Source organism: Branchiostoma floridae, chromosome 19 (assembly GCF_000003815.2).
Source record: "Branchiostoma floridae strain S238N-H82 chromosome 19, Bfl_VNyyK, whole genome shotgun sequence".
In the NCBI taxonomy this organism is placed as follows: Eukaryota; Metazoa; Chordata; class Leptocardii; order Amphioxiformes; family Branchiostomatidae; genus Branchiostoma; species Branchiostoma floridae.
The window spans coordinates 15,775,851-15,799,880 of NC_049997.1; the positions used below are offsets into that span (position 1 = coordinate 15,775,851).

General features: G+C 39.1%; 2 protein-coding genes and 1 long non-coding RNA gene across 4 annotated transcripts in view; 1 reads left to right on the top strand and 2 right to left on the bottom strand.

The window, feature by feature from the left end:
• The first annotated feature begins 404 nt into the window (after positions 1–404).
• LOC118406710 lies at positions 405–1,973 on the top strand. Its single transcript, XR_004830076.1, has 2 exons — positions 405–1,855; positions 1,943–1,973. It is a non-coding gene; the product is annotated as an uncharacterized LOC118406710 (long non-coding RNA).
• A 1,408-nt stretch (positions 1,974–3,381) lies between these two features.
• On the bottom strand, positions 3,382–15,219 carry LOC118406709 (serine/threonine-protein kinase TIO-like). Of its 2 annotated transcripts, none has more exons than XM_035806972.1 (8): positions 14,973–15,219; positions 8,900–9,010; positions 7,997–8,177; positions 7,231–7,372; positions 5,584–5,700; positions 4,956–5,145; positions 4,267–4,382; positions 3,382–3,700 (listed from the first exon to the last, which is right to left on the bottom strand). In XM_035806972.1, exons 1-8 carry the CDS (start codon positions 14,977–14,979, stop codon positions 3,533–3,535), a joined length of 1,032 nt encoding a protein of 343 aa, XP_035662865.1. In that variant the 5' UTR covers positions 14,980–15,219; the 3' UTR covers positions 3,382–3,532. The 2 variants fall into 2 exon arrangements, with proteins under 2 accessions (XP_035662865.1, XP_035662866.1); XM_035806973.1 differs by having other exon boundaries at positions 5,584–5,691; positions 14,973–15,218.
• A 7,643-nt stretch (positions 15,220–22,862) lies between these two features.
• Positions 22,863–24,030, bottom strand: part of LOC118406527 (large neutral amino acids transporter small subunit 1-like) — an 18,840-nt gene continuing 17,672 nt past the window's right edge. Inside the window, exons 8-9 of the mRNA XM_035806588.1 lie at positions 23,749–23,898; positions 22,863–23,045 (exon numbers count right to left, since the gene is read on the bottom strand). Coding sequence (XP_035662481.1) covers positions 22,863–23,045; positions 23,749–23,898 — 333 coding nt within the window. The remainder of the gene's footprint in view (positions 23,046–23,748; positions 23,899–24,030) is intronic.

Sequence of the window (24,030 nt, forward strand, 5' to 3'; positions counted from 1 at the left end):
CCTAGCTTTAGTTGATGTAAAAAAAATTACAGAGGGATTAAAATATCAACTTGCCCATGTAAAACAAAAGGATGGTTGGTCTATGTTTTGTTTTTAATTAGAGAGATTTAGTCAGAGAACTTGATGAAGAGACTTGAAACGGCAGATTCGGAAAGAGTTACGAAGTGAGTAAATGTGAAAAATTAAGTTGTTTGAGACATCGAAACTTGCAATTTGAAATATTGGGTGGCTGTAAATCATGATAAGCCAAATCTACGTACAGAGCGATCTGTATTGTTAAGAATAAGCTGTCAATGTCGTCTGCGTTACGTTTTGTGTCAACGTAGCTGAACAAACATCTTAGTCATTAGATTCCCGGAAAAGTTGGCTCGATGTTCATTGGCTGGCAATCACTAACCACAAAGCATGATGACAAAGAGTGATATGTTATTTTAGTCTTCTCAAAGCTTTCTGTCTTGTAAGCGGCACAATATGTGTGACGTAGCTATTTGCAAGTCATTTTTGGCGACGTTTGCAAGTTTTATTGATATCTAAGTGTATCCATTTTGACGCCAAAGTTTTCAAGGCAAATCTTTGCTTTATGAACGTTATACTTAAGTACTTATACTTTATAAACGTCCAATTTGAACCTGTAACGGTCAAAGACTTCACGGAACTCGTGTCGGCCACAGCAATGGCCAAATCACACGAATGTTCAAGCAAATGTTAACACTTCTCAAAAAGACACGAAGCCGAATTTTCGGTTGCTCTATGCATGGGTTCAAAAATGAAACCCTGTCAGTCACAAAGTTTTAATCGAATCCGTTGTCTTCTTCGGTTAATGCGTCAATATTCAATGTCAAATTCAAGATCATTGCCGTGCATATTTCAAACGATACACTCAAACATGTTAGCAATGCACATAAATCTGTAACATTATCATCATTATGTTTATCTTTTTCGGTATAAGTCACGGTTATGATATAGGATTGCCTGTACATTGAACCTATAAGTTCAAGCAATGGACGTACTACGTTGTTTTTGTGCGTGCGTGGAGCAGTAAAATTGAAATAGCGGACGGCGCTTTTTTGCTAAGCCAATAAATCCCACCAATGTAGACATGAGGTTCTTTCTATATACAGATGATGTCAAAGTTGGTATAAGGTCGCGCAGTAGAAATATGTTTGTTATTTGCATAGGATACGCGTACGAGTTATATACAACCCAGTTGTTACTCGTAACTCTATCATTGTACGTTTTACATTGCTTTTGAAAAATTTGACACACAGTAAATAAAATACATAAGAGGAGCGTATGTAGCTAATAAATATAGTGCTTACATCGTAGTGCAACTTTATTTGCTTCCAGAATGCTACAGACAACATACGTGTTTTTATGCTTCATTATTAAATTAGGAAGAGCATATCGCCTGCTGGCGGTTTGAAAAAAGCCCTTGGGAAAAAAACAGACAAAATGACATCAAACTAAACCAAAGATACATAAGAAAGATAACAAAATATCGCAAAATTAATAATTGATGTAAAAGCAACTCATAACATAAGTCGTGATAAATTAAATACATTCACGAATCATTTGTAGTATGCATAATGCCCTTTAATTTCGATATACCAAGAATAAAGTATTCCCTTTCACTATTGCCGCTTCGTTAATCAGGATTGTGATATTTTTGAAATAATATTTACAACATTGATAATTATAGTAGACAGCCGTAAACTGTGTATTGCAATGCTGATATAATACAGTCTGACGCATTTTTTCCAATAATGAATGTGTAACTTACTGTTTATCAACACATAGATACCAATAGCTATCTCAAGAATTTCCTATCTTTATATATCGCTACGGGCACAATACGGTACTCTTTTTGCCTCCGGGCAAAAAGCGTTTTACACTTTGTGGAATCCCAGCTTAATAATAGGACACCAAATACAACATGGAAAAGGTACTCTTTTATCCAATATTGTTTCGTGTAAGTGAAATGATACACGTGCGTGCAGCACCGTAAAGTCCTATATTCTATACTACATAGTATAATTCATATCTTTTATACATCATGTATTTCTTAATTTGGTAGACGATAAGTTATAAAGTAGTACAATCATCACTTTAAACCGACCCGTACAATTAAGATATTCTTCACACTATATTATATGCAGTTTTAATCTCTAATGTATATTCTATCTACTACCTTCTACATCACCTCTAGATCATTTAAAATCAAACAACGGTAACATATACATTTTCTTTATACAAATAAATTAATAAACCATTTACCATATATTACCGATGGCAACAATTTGCCGTATCATGTTTTATACACCTGTTGCATTCTGTATTGTTTGTCTTTGATTTGTCCAAGATTGAGCCCTTAAATCGGTAAAAGTGCAAGGTAATGATTATTTTGTACTATTTGTTATTAAAGCCCCTGCCACACAACACCAAAATGTATTGGCCGACGAGTTTGCGAGCTCTAAATGATATTTTCGGCAGTAGTACGCCCGGTGTTCGCTCGATCGTCGCCCGACTTTGAGAGATTTGCTAATATTCGCAAGTCATCGTGCTCCTTTAAAGATAAGACGGTAGATCTTCATGCGAAAATACGCACGACCGGTACGTCCGGTACGTACCCTCCTATTTTCCAAAATATTTTGACCTGGCAATGAACAAATACGGTCAAAAGTCGTCGACTGTGTGTATGCCAGGGGCTTATAATTGATTGACACATTTTAGACTTCCAGTATCTAGAGGCAATTAGCACATTCAATCAACCATCGTAATTATCAAACTCGATTCTTCATAGAAAATATTACAGCTCCGACTAGAGCACGTACATTATACCCAAAACGTAAGACGTTTTGTCCCCGTGTAACCCTGGACTGACATGGAACCACAGCTGCATTGTGTCGTCAGACATTTCCAGGGGTTAAAATGAAAATTAATCTGTGTTGGCACAAGTTATTATGAATCCAAGTTGACCTCTAATTTGCAATACAGTGTATAACAGATTGACATACCCAATTCGTACTGTCCAGCTCCAGTCTTTGTCAATGAATTTTAGAAATCAACAATCCATCAACAGAGACGCTGGGTGCCATAGACTTTCTGCAACTTATGATCCACTGCTTACGTAGCCACACGTTGTATCTACTGAGCATAACATCATACAAGCAGTGGACTGCTAATTCCATGACGATGACTGGAGTTGATATTCGAACATTTGGGTAAATCCAATTTTTGTGTGAGAAATTACAGTTTGTAAATTTTATCCAGTATGCCCATTAGTTGTGGCAATAATAGAATTCATTACAGTATATGATGGGGTTATGTTTGCATCAGATTTCATTCCGTTGCATAGGTGGTATTTTCCGATACAACTACATGTACATGTGGACGAAAATGCAGGCGTGACGATTCTTTGTATACGCGAACCGGGGCCGTATACGCTCCAATGTTTTCTGTACGTGCTGCTAGTAATCAATGTATACGTAAATATACCATCTTATCAACAAGAGTCCAGCCCTGTTTGGTATATCTAGTTTGGAGCACTGAGAGCCCTCCTCTTCCTGAATCCAGGCTTACTGGTGAGGTCCTTATACTGTTCGTACTTCTTCCAGTCAAACGTCTTCTGCAACTCCCTGACGGCGTCGAAGGCAGTTATTCTGTTCTTCGGGTCGTAACTTAGCAGTTTCCTGACAAGGGACTAAAGCAAAAGTACAATCTTGATAAATATGAGTTATTCCATCACAAGTCTATTATAAAGTCTCATGATTACCGCCACATGAGAAAAAAATGCAAATATTGTATCATTGGAACATCATAAACTCTGAAGTATTTGGTGTATACAAATTATATATATGTATAGACTTATAAGACCCATTAGGACTTTTAATGACGTAAAATGTATCTATGTAATATACGTTGTCTGACCCTTACCTCTTCACTCATGACCTCAATGAAAAGTGGCCTGCAGGCCGATTTAAGGTTTTATGAATAAACAAGGTTCAAACAAACAATTAAAATATCTAAATGTGTGTTAAAGTATCACGTAAGATATGTTGGTGTTCAAGACAATCTTGAAAAGATCACTGTACCCATGGTGTTTATTGAAGCGGTATTATGACTACCGGATGAATTATGAGAATTGGTCTTACGTATCAATTTTTTTATTTCCCTTAAAGCAAGTTAATATAAGATGATACGTAGAAATGATCTTTAGCCTTCCCTCCATGCAGACTTTATTTGCTTAATTTAGACGTATGATCTTACGTTGAATGGTTCCCTAACATCCTTCAAGCCGTCGGGTTCCTTCCTGTCCTTAAGGTTCCTCTTAAGTTCGAACTCGATGTCCTCCGTCTCCCAGATTTCTTCACGTGCGAAGAGCTCTGTATGTTTGCAAAAACACATGTGAATTACAAAATCCAATACCAAAAGGATACTCCTGAAAGAGGACTTAAGGTTGAAAGGATAATTATTGAAGGTAGATTAATGCATTATTGCATTATTATATTTGTCTCTTTAGACGGACGGAGGCCAATGATGATGATGATTTTTCTCGTTATGTGACTATAGACAGTAAACTCTAGATCATATCCAAGAAACAAGTCTCTTTTTTGCCAATTGTAGTTTTAATTTCTTAGCCTGATTTCATCGCGTTTCTTATGGCCTTCCCTACATAGCCAATTAGCCACGCACAGCGGATTTTGCATTACAAATATAGACTACATTTTTCTAAAAGATACCTTTTTATTACACATATCATTCAGTTGCAGATAAAAAAAAAATTTCAGCGAAACGTATTCATTAAATTTAGTCACTTAAATCTCCATAAGCCATGAGTGTTGGCTCAGTAAAGGTACTTTAGTTGTGGGGGTGTTATTGGCTGTGTTAGTTGTAACGTGTGTAGGAATGGTCTATAATAGTGTCTACAGTGTCTATAATAGTATGATATAACGTACCTGCCAAAGTGCAACCCAAGGACCAAATGTCCGAAGAATAATCAGCGTCCAGGCCGTCCACGGAGCATTCTGGAGCGAGAAAGATGGGACTTCCCGGCTTTATCATGCTCTCTATCACGGACAGGTTGTTGTGCTGCTCAACCTTGGCCGTCCCCAGGTCACAGATGTAGGCGTGTCTTTTTGTATCAACCTGAAATGAGAATATACATCCATTCATTACGTTTTAGATCAGTGACGGCTTCTTTTCGTGTTACGCAATAGGCTTTAGGCTATATGATTGCAATGTGTTGCATTTAATGATTATCTAGAGGTATCGCATGTATATGTACAATAAACTGCATTTGTCATTTGTGTCATTTTTAGGAACAGAACACTATAAGTAACGTTGATGAGAGAGCTACCTAAATCCTACCTACTCCTACTCCGCAAGGGGGCCAGGGGAGGGGGCAGATAATCTACGCAAGCCTGACCTAGTCTCGTGCTCTCTCGCGATATCGAGACTAGGTCACTCTCCGATGGACTGTCAGCCGTCGAAAATTTGGTATGTCCCTTACTTTTAAAACCAGTCATTGTTTAAAGAAAATTTGGAGTAACCAGAACACAAAGAATAAAAGAAGAGGACACCAACCATGACGTTTTCGGGCTTGAGGTCCCGGTGGATGATGCCACAGTCGTGAAGGTGCGCCACTCCCTCTGCTATCTGCAGGGCCACGTACGGTTCCTCATGGGCCGGGATCTGCACGGGCTCAAAATAAATACATTGAGACAGGTTGGGAAAAGGAAGGGCGTCCTTTTAACAAAAGACAATCAAACACAAGAGCAGTCAGTAGTTAGCGTTTGTGTTGAGAGTGTGAGTTAAGCCGTTGGGTTACTGAAAGTGCTGCAAGTCTAAAAACTTGTGAGAAGAAAGGGTGAAATGGCAGGGTTTATTAGATGCGTTAGTTTGTAAAATATAAGTATAGATTATGAATCCAAGACGAAACGACACGTTTATGAACGTTGTATTGCACACTAATTATGTCCAATGATTATAGATTTTTTGGTAACGCCTCAGGGGCGAGTCATCTCGACAAATGGGTGGCTCTCCGGCTGTTTCAATGAACAAATAGAATGTATTTCAAAAATGTTTTGAACGTCTCTTTGTAGTTTCATCCTTGGGTACACTATAACAAACTTCATTGCTTTGCTACAAAAAGACAATAAAACAATAAAGTGGGAACTACTAACATTGTACCCATGTGATAAAATAAGTTTAAAACTACCGCGATGATTCCATATTATAATGATAAAAGAAAAAGTGAAGAAAGTGGGATTGATTAGCATATATCAAATAAAACCGCGGTTAGAATGGAAAATGAGGGTAGCTGGGCTAAAAGATTTTTAAATGTCACATCATAAACTGCAGTAGATGACGCGCCCACTGTTGTGCGAATCCGACACCTTGTTGACGCCATGCGTTGTCCAGTGGTTGAGATCTGGCTTAGACATACAGATAGACTAAGGGGCATATGTTAACGTTAGAACATGTCATTAGCTTACTCTGTCCTTCAGTGGACGTAGGAGATCCCAAACAGGGGGACTAGCTATGTCTCGATAAGTCAAATACCACAGTGTAATACGGACAAAAAATATTTTTCTGTGACAAAATATAAGCATAGGTATGAAGTTTATGTCCAGCATTTTAGACAAGCAAACAGTTTTATTTTTTTGAACACAAAGAAACGTGATTTTAACAGACTTCTGGTCTTCTGCATGACAACTGAGGACCTAATCGGATTATTATCACGTGACCTCCTGGACGTATGACGTCATCAACGTGTCAAAAGTTAGGGGAGGTCACGTGTGCTGACCAATCGGGCCCTTGGCTGTTTTGGTGAAGATCTCTCAAGGCTAATCGAAAATTTAGTGAGTCCAAACTGTGTTGGAAAATGATTCTTTCAAATAATGTGTTTCAATTGCATCGAGCATTGTTTCCTATATTCATGATCAATCTTGAAATGTCTGTTCTAATGTAAAGAAATATTGATAAGTCTTCTATAAAAGCCAACAGATGACATATCGCCAGATCAACAGGACACCAGACTAGTACGCAAAGACACAGAATCGGTGGAAAAGAACCGGGCTGCCAATGACAAACTGGCTACTGGCTTTAGCACTGCAACTTAACTGGAGGTACGCTAATGCCCACATCTTACAGGCCTCATCAGTCAATGTGACAATGCGGTACAATGTGTAGCTTGGTACAAGGAAGGTTAAAACGACCACGAATGCCTACCTTGAGGAGTTTAGGAATTTCGTCCTCTTCGAATATGATCTCGTCCAGACTTCTGCCGTCGATGAAGTTGCAGATCATTCTCAGATTCTTCCCGATAGACACTGCGAGCAGACTGGCGACGTTCTTGTGACCAGGTAGCAGCCTAGAAACAATAAAAAACCTATCAGAATCAGTTACGTGCATAATACGTAGCAAGATAGCAATTAGATAGGCCGTTTTATCGGCTATCAAAGTCAACAAAGCCTTTGATGCATAAAGTTCAACAAATAATAAATTGAACATAGAAATAGGATGAGGTGTAACGGCGATGACCTATAAAAATTTAATCATTAATACTGTAATTATCAATTAGATGGGACCATATTTTTATAGTGTAATTGTGAATTGGTGACACATGTTTGATCGGTTACTTAAGTATAGATGTACAGCATTATGTACAGCATTGTAGACAAGCAAACAATTATTTTTCAACTCAAAGAAAGGGGTTTTGAACAGCCTTTAGTGCAAAGGACCATCGCTTGGAATCAGCAACATCTGGATCCTCTCAGAGTATCATATTATTCAATGAAGTATCTACATTAAACGTATGGCTCACAACCAATAATCCTAATTTTGAAAAAAAAAAGTTTTTATTACTTACAAAGTAAGCTAGCAGACGTCAATATACAATCACAGAGACCATAAGCATAATATAGCCGTTTAGAAATGCTATCCGGCCGCTTGAGCTACTTTTCAGTTCAAACTATAACCGTTACAATTGTCTCACCCGTGGATTTGTATTTCTCGGATCTGGTGGTCCGTCAGCTTGACTTTCCTCCCCATCTGAATCTCCTTGACAGCCACCTCATCATCATCATACTTGCCCTTATAGACCTTCCCAAAGGTTCCAGTTCCCACCAGGCCGTTCTCAACGATCTGGTAGTCATTTTCCTGGATAAGAGGGATTCCTGGAATTTTCAGAAAATAAGAATAAAATTGGTGAATAATTACATCAGGTTGAAAAGGATGTAATTTTGAGATTCAGAAAAAAAATTGAAGTAATTATGACGTAAATGACATCATCATGATGTTATGTATATGATCTTATTGGCTGGATCCGTGGGAAAAGTGTATTAGAATTCTCGACAGCTTCAAGGTAATACTATGCACTTTCAAATAAAATCTAACAGAAAGATTAAGAGTACTAACTACTACTAACACTAAGACTACTGTCAGTCAGTCTACAGACTATGAATCTGTACAGAAAGAGGAGCCAACATGATATCAATTAGATAACATAACAATAAGATTCAATAGTCCAAACGTCAAATTGAACAGCCTGCGTTTTAATGGCCGCCTGATACTTAGCTTCTTTAAAAATCATGATCTATATTTTCTTGTTTCTGTTGTCTTCAAATTGTTTAACTGAAACCGTCTGCTGACAATAGACTTCGGACTGTCGTTAACGTGAACCGTGTCGTTATAGAATTCTACTCTTTTATTAGACCAACTTTTAAGAATCCTGTGCTATCATTGGTTCATATCCGTTTGAAATCAACTAATTTTAACTAGTTTGTTTTTGTACTGATGAAGGTGACAGGTCGTCGACGAAACGTCTACGGGAGAATTAAAAGAAGGTTGTGAAACGTAGAAGTTTTTGTTCGAACAATTTTAACTGTTTCTAACCTACCTGCTTGCTGCACTTTCTCGTGGATCTCGGCTCTCGGGTCAGCCATTCCGAGACCCCGTTCTTCATTCATCATTCTTTCGTACGGTGTGAGTCGCTGGGAAAGGTAGTATCCTGAAAAACAGTGGACATCAGTAGGTGAGTAAGGCTGCAGCTAGAGGATGGGTAGTAGTAGTAGTCCACTGAATTCTGCATCAGCACTCAGTCTGGGTACCGGTACAGAAAATTCAGGTACAGGTACGAAACTGGCTCAAAGGATCAGGTCCAGGTCCTGACCTGAACCTTGACCTAATCTGTGAAAACTTGTGAATAGGTGATACACAGAACATTGGTCCATTTTCGTTTTTAACTGCCCGCAACTTCTCGCTGTAGATGAATCTTGTTCAATGTACCTAGAACTATTCAATGTACTTAGAATATTGCTTTTTGATTAAATTTCTGTCCATATCAAAGCCTTATATATTTCTTGCATTGGTAATGTTCTTGTCAACAGGGCTAGCCCTTTGTAATAGCAACAGGCTAGATGGGTAGCACTGGCTTTGTGACCCTCACTACTGTCAAAGTCAAAGTCAAAGTTCCTTCCCGCGCCTGATGGCGCATAGGGCGGCGCCCATCTCCGTTTCAGTAGCCCTTGGGCCATACAACGCAATCACTACAACAGGGGGCTAGTCCACCGGTAGTGGTGTGTGTTCAACTTCCATACTCTTTCCCGAATGCTGAGTGCTAAGCAGAGAAAGAAGCCATGTACCATTTTTAAAGTCTTTGGTATGACTCGGCCGGGGTTTGAACTCACGACCTACCGAATGCAAGGCGAACACTCTACCCACTAGGTCATTGCACCGGTTGACCCTCACATGTACCAACAGTGTAATAAAACTTTTTTTTTAATCCATTGCTCTAAAGTCTAAGATCGTACATCAAAACAAATTGGGGCATGGCGAGTTATCAAACGAACGACTTGCAATGACGTCAAGTTCCTAGAACTACAGCCGCCAGCCAATTAGGACGATGTTGACGCCAACATTGCAGAGAACATATATGGCAAGGAGGGAAATCTAGAACAGATATGAAAACCGCCTGGGGTAGATCTTATCGTAGTTCTTATCATAGTCTGATACACTGGGACCTGTTTCAAAATGCTCAGACAATATTGGATGCGTACAACGACCTTCCCCTAAGCCATGTCTATATAAATACCTTGAAAGTATTGTCGTGATTCGGTTAGGAAAAACGTCATTTGTGAACCTTAAAACAGTTTCATTATGTTGGCAAGTCCCTCAATAACCAAGTTCTTTGTACATAACCAAGTGTTTTATTCAGCCAAAGTTTCTTTGACCGTATGTGACCTTCCTCAAGGCTGACTGGTTTACATTGTACTGCAGTATAGACGTCGCTGCTTACAGATGGGTGTCCCCAACTTAAAATATTAATGTAAATATTTATCATAAAAACATATCAAATAAACATTTTGGTGACCGTCTGTCACCTTCATCGGAGCAATTCTGATTCACGTTGAACTACAGTATAGGTGTCGCTGCTTACAGATGCGTTCCCAAACGTAAAATATCTATATAAATATTTATTGCAAAAACATATCATTTTAACATTTCGGTGGCCGTCTGTCACCTTGCTCGGGACATTTCTGAATGGTTCGCATTGAACTGCAGCATAGGTGTTGTTGCTTACAGATGCGGTTCCAAACGTAAAATATTAATGAAAATGTTATCTAAACATGTCATATAAACATAGATAATCCATGCAGTGCTCACAATAAAACTTAAGCCAACAGTAAATAGGATATTTTGAGAATCCATTTTGTTTTGGGAGGAAGTCGTTTGCGAAGGCCTGGAATTTGGGTTAATTAGTTCCTAAGCGCAGAAGTCAACATAGCGAGCACACGGAAAGTTCAACCAGCTATATATGTGAGAAATTGAGCCGACCGGGTCACAATCTTGCGCACTGTTACAGCCGGAAGGTATTTTTCTTCTAAAGGATAACGTTACAATAAGGAAGCAGATAAATCTCTGGGCGGAACTCTACTAATCTACGCATTAATTAAATGTAGATATTTGAACCAGCTAAAGCAATATATAAACGGTACATATGCTTTGTAGTCTTAGAGGACTACTTACTAAGATATGTTCTTATGGAACTTCTTACTATGTACGCTACGAGACATGCATGGCGGTCACACAAGGGCTGATAATTACACTTGGACCGCCGCCCGTCACTCAAATATGAACTTTTAAACCTTACGGGCAAGGCAGCACGCTATGGGGCTCGGCAAATTTGGAATACTAACATCATACACATGCACAGTGGAATCTACATATTGAGGAAGGTTTAGGTAGTTGTATTAAAGTCCATGGCAAAGCCAACTTTGATATTACATCCTTGAGAAATCTTTTAGCAGCCCAGATTTGATGACATAACATCAAATGTTATAAGGGCAGGAAGCATGCTATACGGCACTAACAGATTTGGGAAAACTTAGTTTACAGTAGGCAAAAACGTGCAATTTGCAAGTTCAGAGGAAAGTCGGCTTTGGTATTGTATTTATACAGAATAGTCGTGCAACATAGCCTTGCAAAAAGATCTTGAAAACAAGATCTCAAATGGTCTATAGAACAGCAATATATCTAGAGCACCCCCCCCCCGTAATGTTTTTAAAGGGAAATAATAGATTATAGTAAATTTAACATGAAAAGGTTCAGCCATATGTAAGTTCTGAGGAAGCCAGCTTTGGTATAAGATTAAAGAATATTAAACTTAAGACCACCCAGCTTTGATCACATGGTCTTGATAGGTCTTAACGGTAAGGCAACGCGACGGGAGGTTTGGAAAGCAACGTGCACTGTGGACTCAACATGTTGACAAGTTAAGAGAAAGTCAGTTCGAGTTTTAGAATCTCAAAGAATCTTTATGAAGCCCAGCTTTCATGACATGATCTCAAATACTGTTTAGGGTAAGATGGCACATTAGGGCATTGATATATCTGGATAAACATAATAAACATTAGATAGACGAAGGTTTCGCCGACTGCAAGTTTCAAGGAAGTTAGCTTTATTATTAGATGCTTTGATTTATGTACCACAGCTTTGACGATATCACCTGAAGAATTTAATCTAAGGAATAACTCCATGAAGCTTTCACAGATTTGAAAAAAGGACAATACAGATGTAAGAATCCTTGCTCCCGGAATTCCAACCCACGCCAAACCCGGGCCGCCAGATCACAAACCTAACGCGCTAAACCGTTACGCCAAAAGGCTTAAAGGGATAGGTCCATTTGATCAGTTTGGCGGCGCTTGAACCCCTTTCACATATTGAGCTCAGCAAAAGAAGGTTGAGCAAATTGCAAATTTTGTTAAAGGCCAGCTTTGGTTCTAAAAGAGTCTGTTGCTAACACGATGTTTTATGGCATATATGAAAAACACAATAAGCAGTACACTAAACTTATTGTGGGACCGCGTGGCTCAATCGTCAGCACGTTTGACTCAGGTCCAGAAGGTCCTGAGTTCAAACCCCGACGTGTCACCGGGCTTGCGCCCTTGGGAAAGGCACTTTACACGACTTTCCTATATATGCTACATAAGTCTTCAGCAAATTGAAGTCTAGCCTAAAAAACGGAAGAAAAAAACTGTTCTGCCTAAAATCTCAAATGTTGCGACAAGTTAGGAAACATGATTTTGTTAGGCGCACATTCGGGAAAGCTTAATACACAGTCGACTTAACATGAGAAGTGGAGCTAATAGTACGTTCAGAGCAAGTTCCTTGTTTAGAGGAAAACCCATTTTGGTTTTATATTATGAGGAATCCTTTTGCGTTGCAGCTTAGCTTTGATGACATAACCGAAAACGTTTTAGATCAAGAAATTGCGTATATGCTATGGGGCATCCACAAATACGTAAAAGACATACTCCGTACTATACTCAGGTTTAATGGTAAGCCACCTTTGGTTTTATGTTCTTGGAAAAAACGTGATACACAATAAACTAAACATGAGGAGATTTTTTTATCTCAAAAGTTTTTATAGCAATGGGCACATTTGGAATAACATTAATCACAGTTGGCGCAACATGACAAAGTTACCCAATGTTCAGATCAATGTTCTTTGGTCAACGAATCCTTATGCAACCTTGTTTAGGTGATATGATATGAAGAGTTTTTAAAGAAAGAAATTACGCTCATTTGATATATACATAATACATAGTATACGAAACATGGAAAGGTTTAGGCAGCTGTTAGTTCAGAAGAAAGCCAGTGGGATTTGGTATTAGATTCCGGAAGAATCCTTATGTGACCTAGCTTTGATAACATGGTCGCAAAAGATCTCTAGGGCAAGGAAGCGCTCTAGGGGACCCCAACCATATTTGAATAAACAAAATAAGCAGTAGATTCAACGTAAGAAAGTTTTACCGATTTTAAGCTTAGGAAAAATTCAACTTTAATTTTAAGTCTTTGAAGAATCATTATGCAACCCACATTTGATGACACGAGGGCCATTTTCATGGAACCCTGTTATACATATATGCGATCTTAATTGTAAGCATGTCTTCAATAGTATAGTCTTGCTCCACGTCTAGTATTTTCCTTGATAGTAAAGATTACAAGCTACATATACAGGCAGATTTAACTGATCCACTCACACTGGGAAGGAGTATTCTACTATTTACAATAAGTGTTGTGCGTATTTTATCGCATCTGGTGTGGCTCTTCCAAAACTGTGGCAAACGCGAGACCTCCATTTAATGTTCTATCCGAGAGACGGCCCTAACCGAAGCTATGTACTCATTCCCGCATGCACGAGTGTTAAAAGTGTCGTGTAATGGGTATTTCCCAAGGGCAAAGATCGGTGGCATATCAACGGTTTTAAACACAAGAACTCTCTCTGTGGGTCAACCACTCCGCCGTTACGCCATTCAATCCCACTGTGGCAATGAACTGTTATAAGCAAGCCACATCTACCACTAGTTGTAATAGAGAAAATAGCTATACACGCTATGTATAATGTATACAGTCTCACTGTACCAGGGAATTTGCTTGGCTCAGAGAGGGTTATACAGCAGATCTTTGTGGCTTACATGGACCATGTTGCCCGCCTTGCCAGCGAGTATTTTTGGAAAAGCCACCGTGGCATATTTTCGGTACGGCTTCGCCGGCCGGCCATTGCGTCATCCTGGAACCGATCTCTGTATCACCTTCGAGGCTACGAAACGAAAATGCAAACAAAAATATCTTGCAGCTGTTTGTAAAGCTTCCAATTGTATTTTTGACGTTTTGGAAGTTGTATTTCAAAGATGAAACAGTTAGGAATTGAAATGTATTAACGTTACGTACATTCTTACACGCATGTCTACGTAGTCTGTGTTGTGACCATGCGCTACCACAAAATCTTCTTTATATATACAAGTATATTGCAGCTGTTTGTAATAAAGCTTTTCACTATCTTTTTGGTGTTATAGCTGTATATCAAATACGTCTGATAATTGAGAATTGAAATATCTATGTCATAGATAGTGTACTGTAAATGCAGAAATGTTCGCGGTGGATTAATGTTCGCGGTTTTCGGGGTGACCACTTCACCGCGAACTTAAAACCACCGCGAACATTTTTCTATTGTGGTATTAGACTGCAGTCTATGGTATTACCGCGAGATTAAAACCACCGCGAAAAGTCATTTTTCCCGCTACCGCGAAATTGAATCCCCGCGAACTTAAATGCATTTACAGTATGTCACTCTACACATTGCTAAGACCAGCCGGTAGTAACGATCATTCTTTGAAATGTAAAAAGCACCAAAATCTATACAAATATAGAAAATTACTGTTATAATTATTTGCTATTACTAAACTTAAATGTACATCTATAATATCATCACAATCATGAGTATAACTACCAGAGCAGTGCAGCAAATTTTCTGATATCAAAGGATAGTCAATTCATGTTAAAAATTATAATCTTTCAATTATGCAATGTATTCGGGTACGATTTATCTAATCCGATTTCAGAGTGTATAATGAAAGAATATTGAGCAATTTTCATAAATGAATGAAATGATAAATTAGAAGACCTACCAGCCATTTTGGAATCTCCGTCGTATTCAATGTCTTCTTCAAGAAGTGGATGAAATTTGTTGCCTTTTCTTGCCCTACACTCGGCAGTAGTTACGTTGTGGTCCTTTTCGAACCGGTCAGCTTTCTGTGGGCCTTACTGGCTGAAATCTGCGTGCACTTGTTTTCAGTGCAGTGCAATCCAGACTGGAAATTCACAGTACCACTCGAGGCTCTTGTTTCAGATGCGCGCTGACTCCATTGCTATATTTGGGGCTTGTCATCGCGGTTGGAAGTTCAAATATTTTTGTGTGCCAGGACCGTACCACCGTCCACAGAGGGGGTGTCGTAACATGTCTCACATCCATATGATAAACAAATACACCAATTTGCCATTAGTTTACCCTTTTGGTAATATCATACACGTAAAGATTGTATATTTTGTGTCTATAAGATGTACATGCTAGCGTGTAGAATACGTATGAAAAAAATACCAAAGCGATGAAACACCCCTGGTTGGTCAATTCAAATTTGTAACGGCTAAAACCTTCCGACCAATGGTATGCGGATTAGTTGATCGTCTTGTATTCCTTTGGCTGGAGATGAAACGTGATCCTCCCGGGGCCAATGACCTCTCCTCTTTAATGCCAAGGATTTTCTCTTCAAAGTCTTGGTGAATACTTTAACAAGAGCATTTAAGGGAGGATACCGTAGTAAAGTGAGCGCTATTTTCAAAACATGCGTTTCAAGTTGTGAAATATTTCAAGAACGCTGTAGGCTCACGTTTTGCAAACATTCTTGAACGTGACTATTTAATAGGTCAAACCGAGTTACTCTAGAACTATTTTCTCCGATTCTTAGTGTCTAATTACTTTGATATGGTTCCAGTTACTTGTCCCTGACGTCAAATAGAGATTATAACGTTTGTTTAACCGTCATATTCTTGCCAAGGGTAGAGTTTACATTTCGCATATCCGTCTCAATTTGCATATTTGGTCTCGTTGGTTAAATACAAAGTTATTTGAATCTACCGAGGGACGTGGCTCTATATGCAAATGAGAAATCAGGAGTTGCTTTGGCCGAAGTAGAACTAAGTCACGAGTATCAACTTGCATTTAATATAGCAGACTTGTTTTGCTTTTAGACCACGTTGAGTAGAATATGTAGATGACATCCTCTGTAAATTATGAAACTGTTGCGAGCGTGCAAAAAAAGTAAAGTTTGACAAAAAAAGTTGCCTTTATCATTAATATTGATGAGTGGTCAGGAAGGTTGAACAAATAACTGAACACACAAAAGTTGAAAAAAATATGGTTGAACGAATCGCGAACAATAAGTTCTTCATTCTTATTATTTCAGAACTTCTTCTTAGACTTTCTTTAGAATTAACTTTTGCATCTAAAGACGTTGGTATCATTTTTTTTTCTTTCTTTTTTTCTTTCAATGTTTGCTCATTTCGGACCTGCTTTGTATGATATACAGTATGGTTAAAAACATCTTATCTCGAAATGGACGTACATTTATGCGCCCGAGAATGTTATCCATATGATCAAATCAACACCGGAATAAAAGTAAATGTTTAAAAATAGAATAGTACCGAAGAATTCAAAGCAAGTCAATTGAGTCATAGCTACGATTAAGGGTAGCATTTTTTGGGGGAAACCGGAAGCTGCAAAGGACAAACTGTTAATTAAAGGAAGGTCGCTACAGGGAACGTTCGTCTTCCCTATCCACATACCAACTATCTGGAACACAAACACACAAACAGAAACACAGAAACACACACACACACACACACACACACACACACAGACACAAACAAACAAACACACACACACACACACACGCGCGCGCGCGCGCGCGCACACACACACGTACACACAAACACACACACATACAGAGAGAGAGAGAGAGAGAGAGAGAGGCGAGCTAAAATCAAGACCTCCAAAGTCACAAGGAACGAAGATTTGTAACTTAGTGGTCGACTAGTTTGTCTTGATTTATCTCATAGTCATGCTTCGTAAGCTGTATATGGAGGCATCGTAAAAATGAGCACGGCAAATGCGTCGGCTATGCCAATATTCAGCATTCAAACACTCCCTAGGTCGTACTCTAACTGCGCACACAACTTGTATAAAAGATCCCGAAAACTTATACATGGTAAATGTGTTAGTCAGGTCATCCTTCAGCATTAAATAACTCCCTAGATTGTACTCTAACTACGCACACAACTAGCGTATAAAGCTATTGTAAAATGTAGATGGAAAATGTGTTAAGTCGCCATTCAGCATTCAATAACTCTCTCGATTGTACCCTAACTACGCACAAAACTAGTATAGAAAGCTATTGTAAAATGTCATGGCAAATGTATAAGTCAGGTCGTCCTTTAGCATTCTGTAACTCCCTCGATTGTACCGTAAGTACATTGCAAATGCTTTGGCAAAGTCGTTATTCAGCATTCAATATCTCCCTCGATTGTACCCTAACTACGCACACAACTAGTATATAAAGCTATTGTAAAATACACATGGCAAATGCTTTGGCAAAGTCGTTATTCAGCATTGAAAAACTCGCTCTATTGTACTTGAAGTGCGCACAAAGACCCCAAAAGGAAATAAACGTAAGGTCAGCTTCTGGGAAATTTCCGATAAACTTTGCCCGTAGAGACAAGATAAGCTATCTGATATTCTAAGAATGACCGACGCGACATGATTGTAGATACATGCGGGTCAGGGTGCCCCAAGCGGCAAGTTTTATCGGTGCAAAACATATTAGTCAGTCGGAAGGGCTGCATACTTTCATGGCGCGGTCACATAGGTCGTGAGATCGCCGTACGATAGCTAACTTCGGACATTTTGCCTTTGGAAGATAATTATGTACGTCTCCTGCAAAGTTCAATTGTCTTGGTTCACAAAATGATATTTTAGATCCAAGTAGGTGGTTAGTTCTGTCACGGCCTACTTGAAAATCTTATGGCATCAAAATCGTACGACGATCGCACGACCTATGTGACCCAGCCCTTATACCCCTGTCACATTTGGCGAAAATTAATCTGCGGACGATTCTGCGGCACTCGCCCAAGCATCGCTTATACCCGTCTCACATTATATACGATCTTCGGACGTACTCCGCGATCGCAGGAAGGTCGGCTGATTTTAAGATCTTAAGATGGTCTTGCGTATTTTTCTCCCAAAATCTGTTCCCCTCAAATATAAGCGAGCCTCGTGCGATCGACGGTGAATAAATCTATGATAATGAACCTCCCATGACCTCTTGCACGCGGACAAGGGAATACAAAACGTTCCTCAAAAAAGGCAAGAGATCAATAAATGTTGCTTATTTTGTTGTCGGAATCTTTTTAACCAATGAATGGAATGCGCGGGCATAATAGACACAAGAAAGGAAAGTGTGTCACAACGCCAGCCTACATACTGCCACATGGGTCACAATGTTAGAATTACCCTCACATTCCCAGAAATTCAATATTTGTAAACAATCGGAAGTCAGGTGAACGTCGCCCGAACGTCGCCCGACTAACGGTCGTTCGCCATCCGATTTGCGTTCGATGATTAAATAACTATGTCTGTGCTCGCCTATCGGTCTTCAATCGTTGGATTGACGCAAGACTATTGACCGATACCCTTGTGAGGTACGCACGATTTGCACGCACGATCTGCGACTCGGTAACGAGCTCTGCGATCTCGGAGATCTCCTGCGACTTGTCGCTTAAGTTAAGAACATGTTTCGCTGCACCGCGACCGTCGTAAGACTCCTGAAAATTGCCGGCGATCCCTGAAAATGGCAAGATGATCGTGAGAACACCGGACGTCTTACTCACGAAAATGTCATTTAGAGCTCGTAAACTAGTCTTCCGATCGAATCGCGCCTAATGTGAGGCGGGTATAATGACAATAACTTTGTTGCACAACAACTGTACAAGGTACAAAATATGGCTTATATGTGACAGGGACGATTTTCAGGTACAAAATACGCTCAACCCTCTGTCGATCTTAAATATGGCCGACCTTCCATCGATACGCCCGAAGATCGTGGATAATGTTACAGGGGTATTATAAAAAAGGTGCAGAAAATGCAGGTACTGGTGCGGTCCAAGACCAGAGGATCAGTTCCAGGTCCGGACCTGAACCTGGATCTTGCTATTTGTGAAGTTTGTAAGCGGGCGATACTCAAAGCAATGGTCCTTCGCTACAAAGAATTTGTTTGGTGGAATATTCGACATCCTTTAGCGTTTTGAAATCCTATACGAGTCATGTAGACAACAATAACTGCCTCTGTTTTAAACCAAGTGTGACTGTAGAAGCCTAGTGAAAATGACTATCAACTCCCTTCTACTAGTACTTTGCTTTAGATTTGTTCTTTTCTTGGATCTGTAAGCCCTAGGCCAAACACGCGTGTAGGCCTGCCAGTATAATCTGTTCATGTTCGTATCAGTCCAACATCCGGTCCACTGATTTTTTTCAGGTCCGGTTTTCCTGAACCTGTCCGTTCCGGCCACGTGGCACCAACCCCTAGTCTACACGAATTTATTTTCATTGTGACCTTCACATTTTGTGTAGTCTGGAAAACATCTAAATTTGTTTTGTAGGACAGTGTTCCGTAACTGAATCTGGTCATCAAACTTAGATGGGGTAAGCGACCTGGTTAGGGGTCATTAACCCAATAACGACCTGATTCCGGGATCATTAACCTTTATATACATCTTATGCTAGACTAAGTTTAACGGACACGATATGGCCTAGCGTTGTAAAACAATATCCGTATGGTTGTCATCTACTAGTATTATATTTGTTTGTCAATAAAATTGCGGTGTCTATATCTGTATATCTTATATGACAAGGATACACGATTATTAATGATCAAAAAAGATGACAACATGGAAAGAAGTTAGAAACTGATATTTCCTGTTCATTCAATTCCTCCTCAGAAGTGGAATGAGCCGGAATGTCGTCTGAAGGAAAATTCTTGACAACGTATATTTCCGGGTATTCGTAGTACATTCTAGACATTCTCTCACAGATACTTTCGTTCATTCTCGGTTCTCCATCGAATGAGATCAGAATGTTTCGAATTATGTTGGAATGTCTTAGAATGCGGACGAACTGTAGTAATAATAGTTAGAATACACTTCAAGTGAATGCTGTTCGATATTTCTCCACTTCAAATGCACCTCGAAAGTTTTGCGCATGGCAAAAACATTCGAGGCGGAAAAAATAGGCACAGATATCTGAAATGCAATGAGAATTTCTAGCAATATACAAATAATTTTATTCAGACGACATTTCGGTTCATTCCGATTATCGGGTGAAAATGAAAAAAAAAGACCACTTTGTGGTTTTGCTCGGGCCTTCTTCAAAGTCATCCACATGATCACGTGTTCCTAAATACCAGTAAGACTTTATGATATAACTGCAGTCCTTACCCAACGCTGGCCGTGCCAAGTTTAAGCCAAGCTTCAAATATGGCGGTTTAAATTTGACTGCAAACGGCTGACACTGACAAGAAATCAAAATCTTCCACCACGTTCTACTAACCAGTAGTCTGTGCGGTTGTTTGTATTTATGAATAATTAGTGAAAGCGTCAACAGTCAACAATAACTAGGCGCCCTTTGAGCATTGAACTTCAAATCAAATGAATCAAATGCTTGACCTGCAACGTGTTATCTGGTATGAATTATTATCGAGTTTTCAGACGAATACAAGAACGCTTTGTGTTGGATCAACGTTGACTCCGTTTGCGTTTGCGTATTACTCGTACTAAAGATGTTTTTTTTCCGACGCATCTGTAAATCTCTTTATTGTAAATTCTAGGGCCAATTGCAGATGGCATGAAAAGGGTCTCTAGGCTAAAAGCTAACTATAAATTCTAAGTTATTGGGTGTTTTTTTTTTAAATAGTCAAGTCAAGTCAAGTTTATTGCACAATGATTGCATCAGGTACAATGTATGGCAAATAACATTTAATATGATAGCTGAAAACAAAGGATCCTGCCCTTTCTTTTATAATCACACGACAGTGAAAATTTGTATGACACATGTATGGCTTATCCAAGAATCTCCAGTTTTTAGTCGCACGACGATCGTACGACGTACTGTAACCAGGCACTATACATACCACTCTGTATCTTTGGCAGTGACGTCACATGATTGACATATCGGCGCATCTGTCCCAACGATTCCATCAGACAAGATAGCCGTGTTGTCATCCCCGTGGCACGCGATTTGATGACCGAAATAAACTGTTATGTGGGAGGAGAAATATTGAATGAAAAGTCTTCTAGGGACATCAGAAGGACGAAACCCTTAACCAAGAAAGGAAAACAAAAATCAATTAGAAAAAAAACAGCAAGATTTTATTAGGTGGTTTAATATATTGTTTGTGCAAAAATTCTACCACATGCGAATATATTTATCTGGACTTCATATTCATGTACGTATTCTGTATCATTGGTATATTTCATTCATTAATATTATATATTTTGACTGACCCTTACCTCTTCGCTAATGACCAAGGGGGAAAATGACATTCGGGCCAGCTTGACCTTACTGTGAATAAACAAGTTTGAATAAACAAAGAAAAAAACAGACCTTATGGTTTAGACGTATAAAGAAATATTAGTAAATAAACAGTTAAGATGAATTTTCATTCTCGCTTAATAATTGTGTTGTAAGGTCGATCAGCAAATATTATGGCAAGTAAATTTGCATGTACATATCTATATCAACACTTCAATCTAAAATCGTATTGACAACAAAGAAACCACGAGGAATTAAAGACAAATCTCTGACCTATTATAACTGCATATATATCTCATAAAAGCTAAAAGCATTAAGAAAAGAAGTTGCTGATAGATAATGATACATCAGTAACAAAGAAATACTCCGATACCAAAATAGCTATTTACATACTTAAAGTGTATATAAGTGTTCCATGCACAACCACATACAAACAGTTACCCCTATAGTAAACAATTAAAAACCTTTAGAAACTCAGTTCTTTCCAAAAGGAGCTTGTTTTACGTTCGCTACAATCACATACAAGCAGTTATCCCTGTAACAATTACAGGAATACTATTCATTAGCTACGAACCAACACAACAAAACAAGAATAAATTATAGTACATGTATACAGAATGCGCCCCATTTACCTCTGTGCTTCTCTAGATTTCCCCTTCTTGTTGCAATCAAATACTCAATCAAATATTTTTCGAAAGAAACGGACGTACTTAATAAAGGACTTGGAACTTAAGTGTCACGACTGTCTTCTTTTGTAGAGAAACATCTTAGCTAAAAAGATTCTGCTTGTTTACGTTGGCTACACTATGTGGTAAAGAAAAATAACCCATCAATTGAGCTTCATCGTTGGACCCTGCGGTACGACGTTTAGAATCAGCTGCAGTCGATTCGTGACGTAGCCTGAAAAAAGACAGTGTATTCTGTACGAGGGGTGATCAACTAGGACTTATGACCCGCCCGAACCACCGAATAAAACCAAGTATTGAGTGAAGCGAACGAGACTGTTTTATGAGTGACAAAAGCAAACATATACATACAAACATACATACAAACGCTAAACAAAATATAACCTTCTTGGCAAAGGTAACTAGGCGTTATGAACTGGCGGGTCATTTAAGTTAGTATCGTATATCCTATCAGAACTGGCACACATAAGAAATACAATTTTTTCTGGATACTATACATGCCAACAAAGTTGTCCGATGTTGACCGTAAGAATTGTACTTACGGTACATGAGAAGAATTCATAGGTTCATTTTAGAGCCAAGATTTCTACAGATAGTATTTTAGAACATTGCAGATATAGTGTTTGCATGTCAAATCCTTTTTAAATTTACTAAGCAAGTTAGTCATATCTGTAATGGAGATCTAACAGGAATGTCTAACCTTCAAACGACAGAAACCAGGTAGGCTTGTTTTCCCAATGAACGAAGACGGCGTATACCGGTAAGGCGCTCGCTAGGATGGCCAGTCCACTGGCGCACTCTACCGGCGCCGACACGAACGACACCCCCACCATAAACAGGCTCAGGAGGACGAACAGTACAGGGATGGCCAGGTTGAGCTGAAGAAAATACAAAAGAAAACCAATATGTAAAACAAATAGTTTGAAGATAGTGGCGGACCCTTACTGAAAACTCGGCATCTATCTATATCTATATGATTTATTATATATACACGAAAGAGAGAGAGAAAGAGAGAGACAGAGAGAGAGAGACAGAGAGAGAGAGAGAGAGACACAGAGAGAGAGACACAGACAGACAGACAGACACTCAGACAGACAGACAGACAGACAGACAGAGACAAGGAGGCAAACACAGAGACAGACAGACACAGACACAGAGAGAAAGACAGCGAAAAGGAGTTCATTTGCCAACAGCTACTGGTGAATTCGGAGTATCATTTTGTCATTTACTGTCCGACTACAATTTCCCTAGAAATTATCACATAAGATGTCTTACAATTGCTGTTTTAGTAAGATATGTATGTATTATTAACGGTAAGCTTTAAAACTTTAGGTCACAAAAGGTACGAAGACAATAATTGCTGTTATTCCTAGAGATATGACCATTTACGACAATAAAACTGCGGATGAAATACAAACACAAACCAAGCTCATTTAATGCTCGTTACAAAATGCTTTCAGAATGTGCTACAGCGATTAGCATCTAAGATGACAATTTGCTATATGGCACATTATACATAGTTGGAAAATGGGATTTTATCGTTGTTAGAACAGAGAAACAACGAAAGTAAACCAACTGTACCTTGATAGGCCTGGGTAGGTCCGGTTTCTTGTACCTCCACCACACCATACCGCTTACTGTTACGGCGAGACCGAGCCAGCTGAGGAACCCCATCAGGTTCAGAACCTTGTACACGTCATCTGGGATCAGCATCAGGAGACTGAACAATACCTGTGAAAAATATCATATCTTTATGAAACTAAACCGGCTCCTGCAGTTTTAAAATGGTTGCTAGGAGTCCAAGCATACACCACTAACTCGCGATCGTTGCCTCAAGTGCTATCTAGCACTCAAAAATAACGA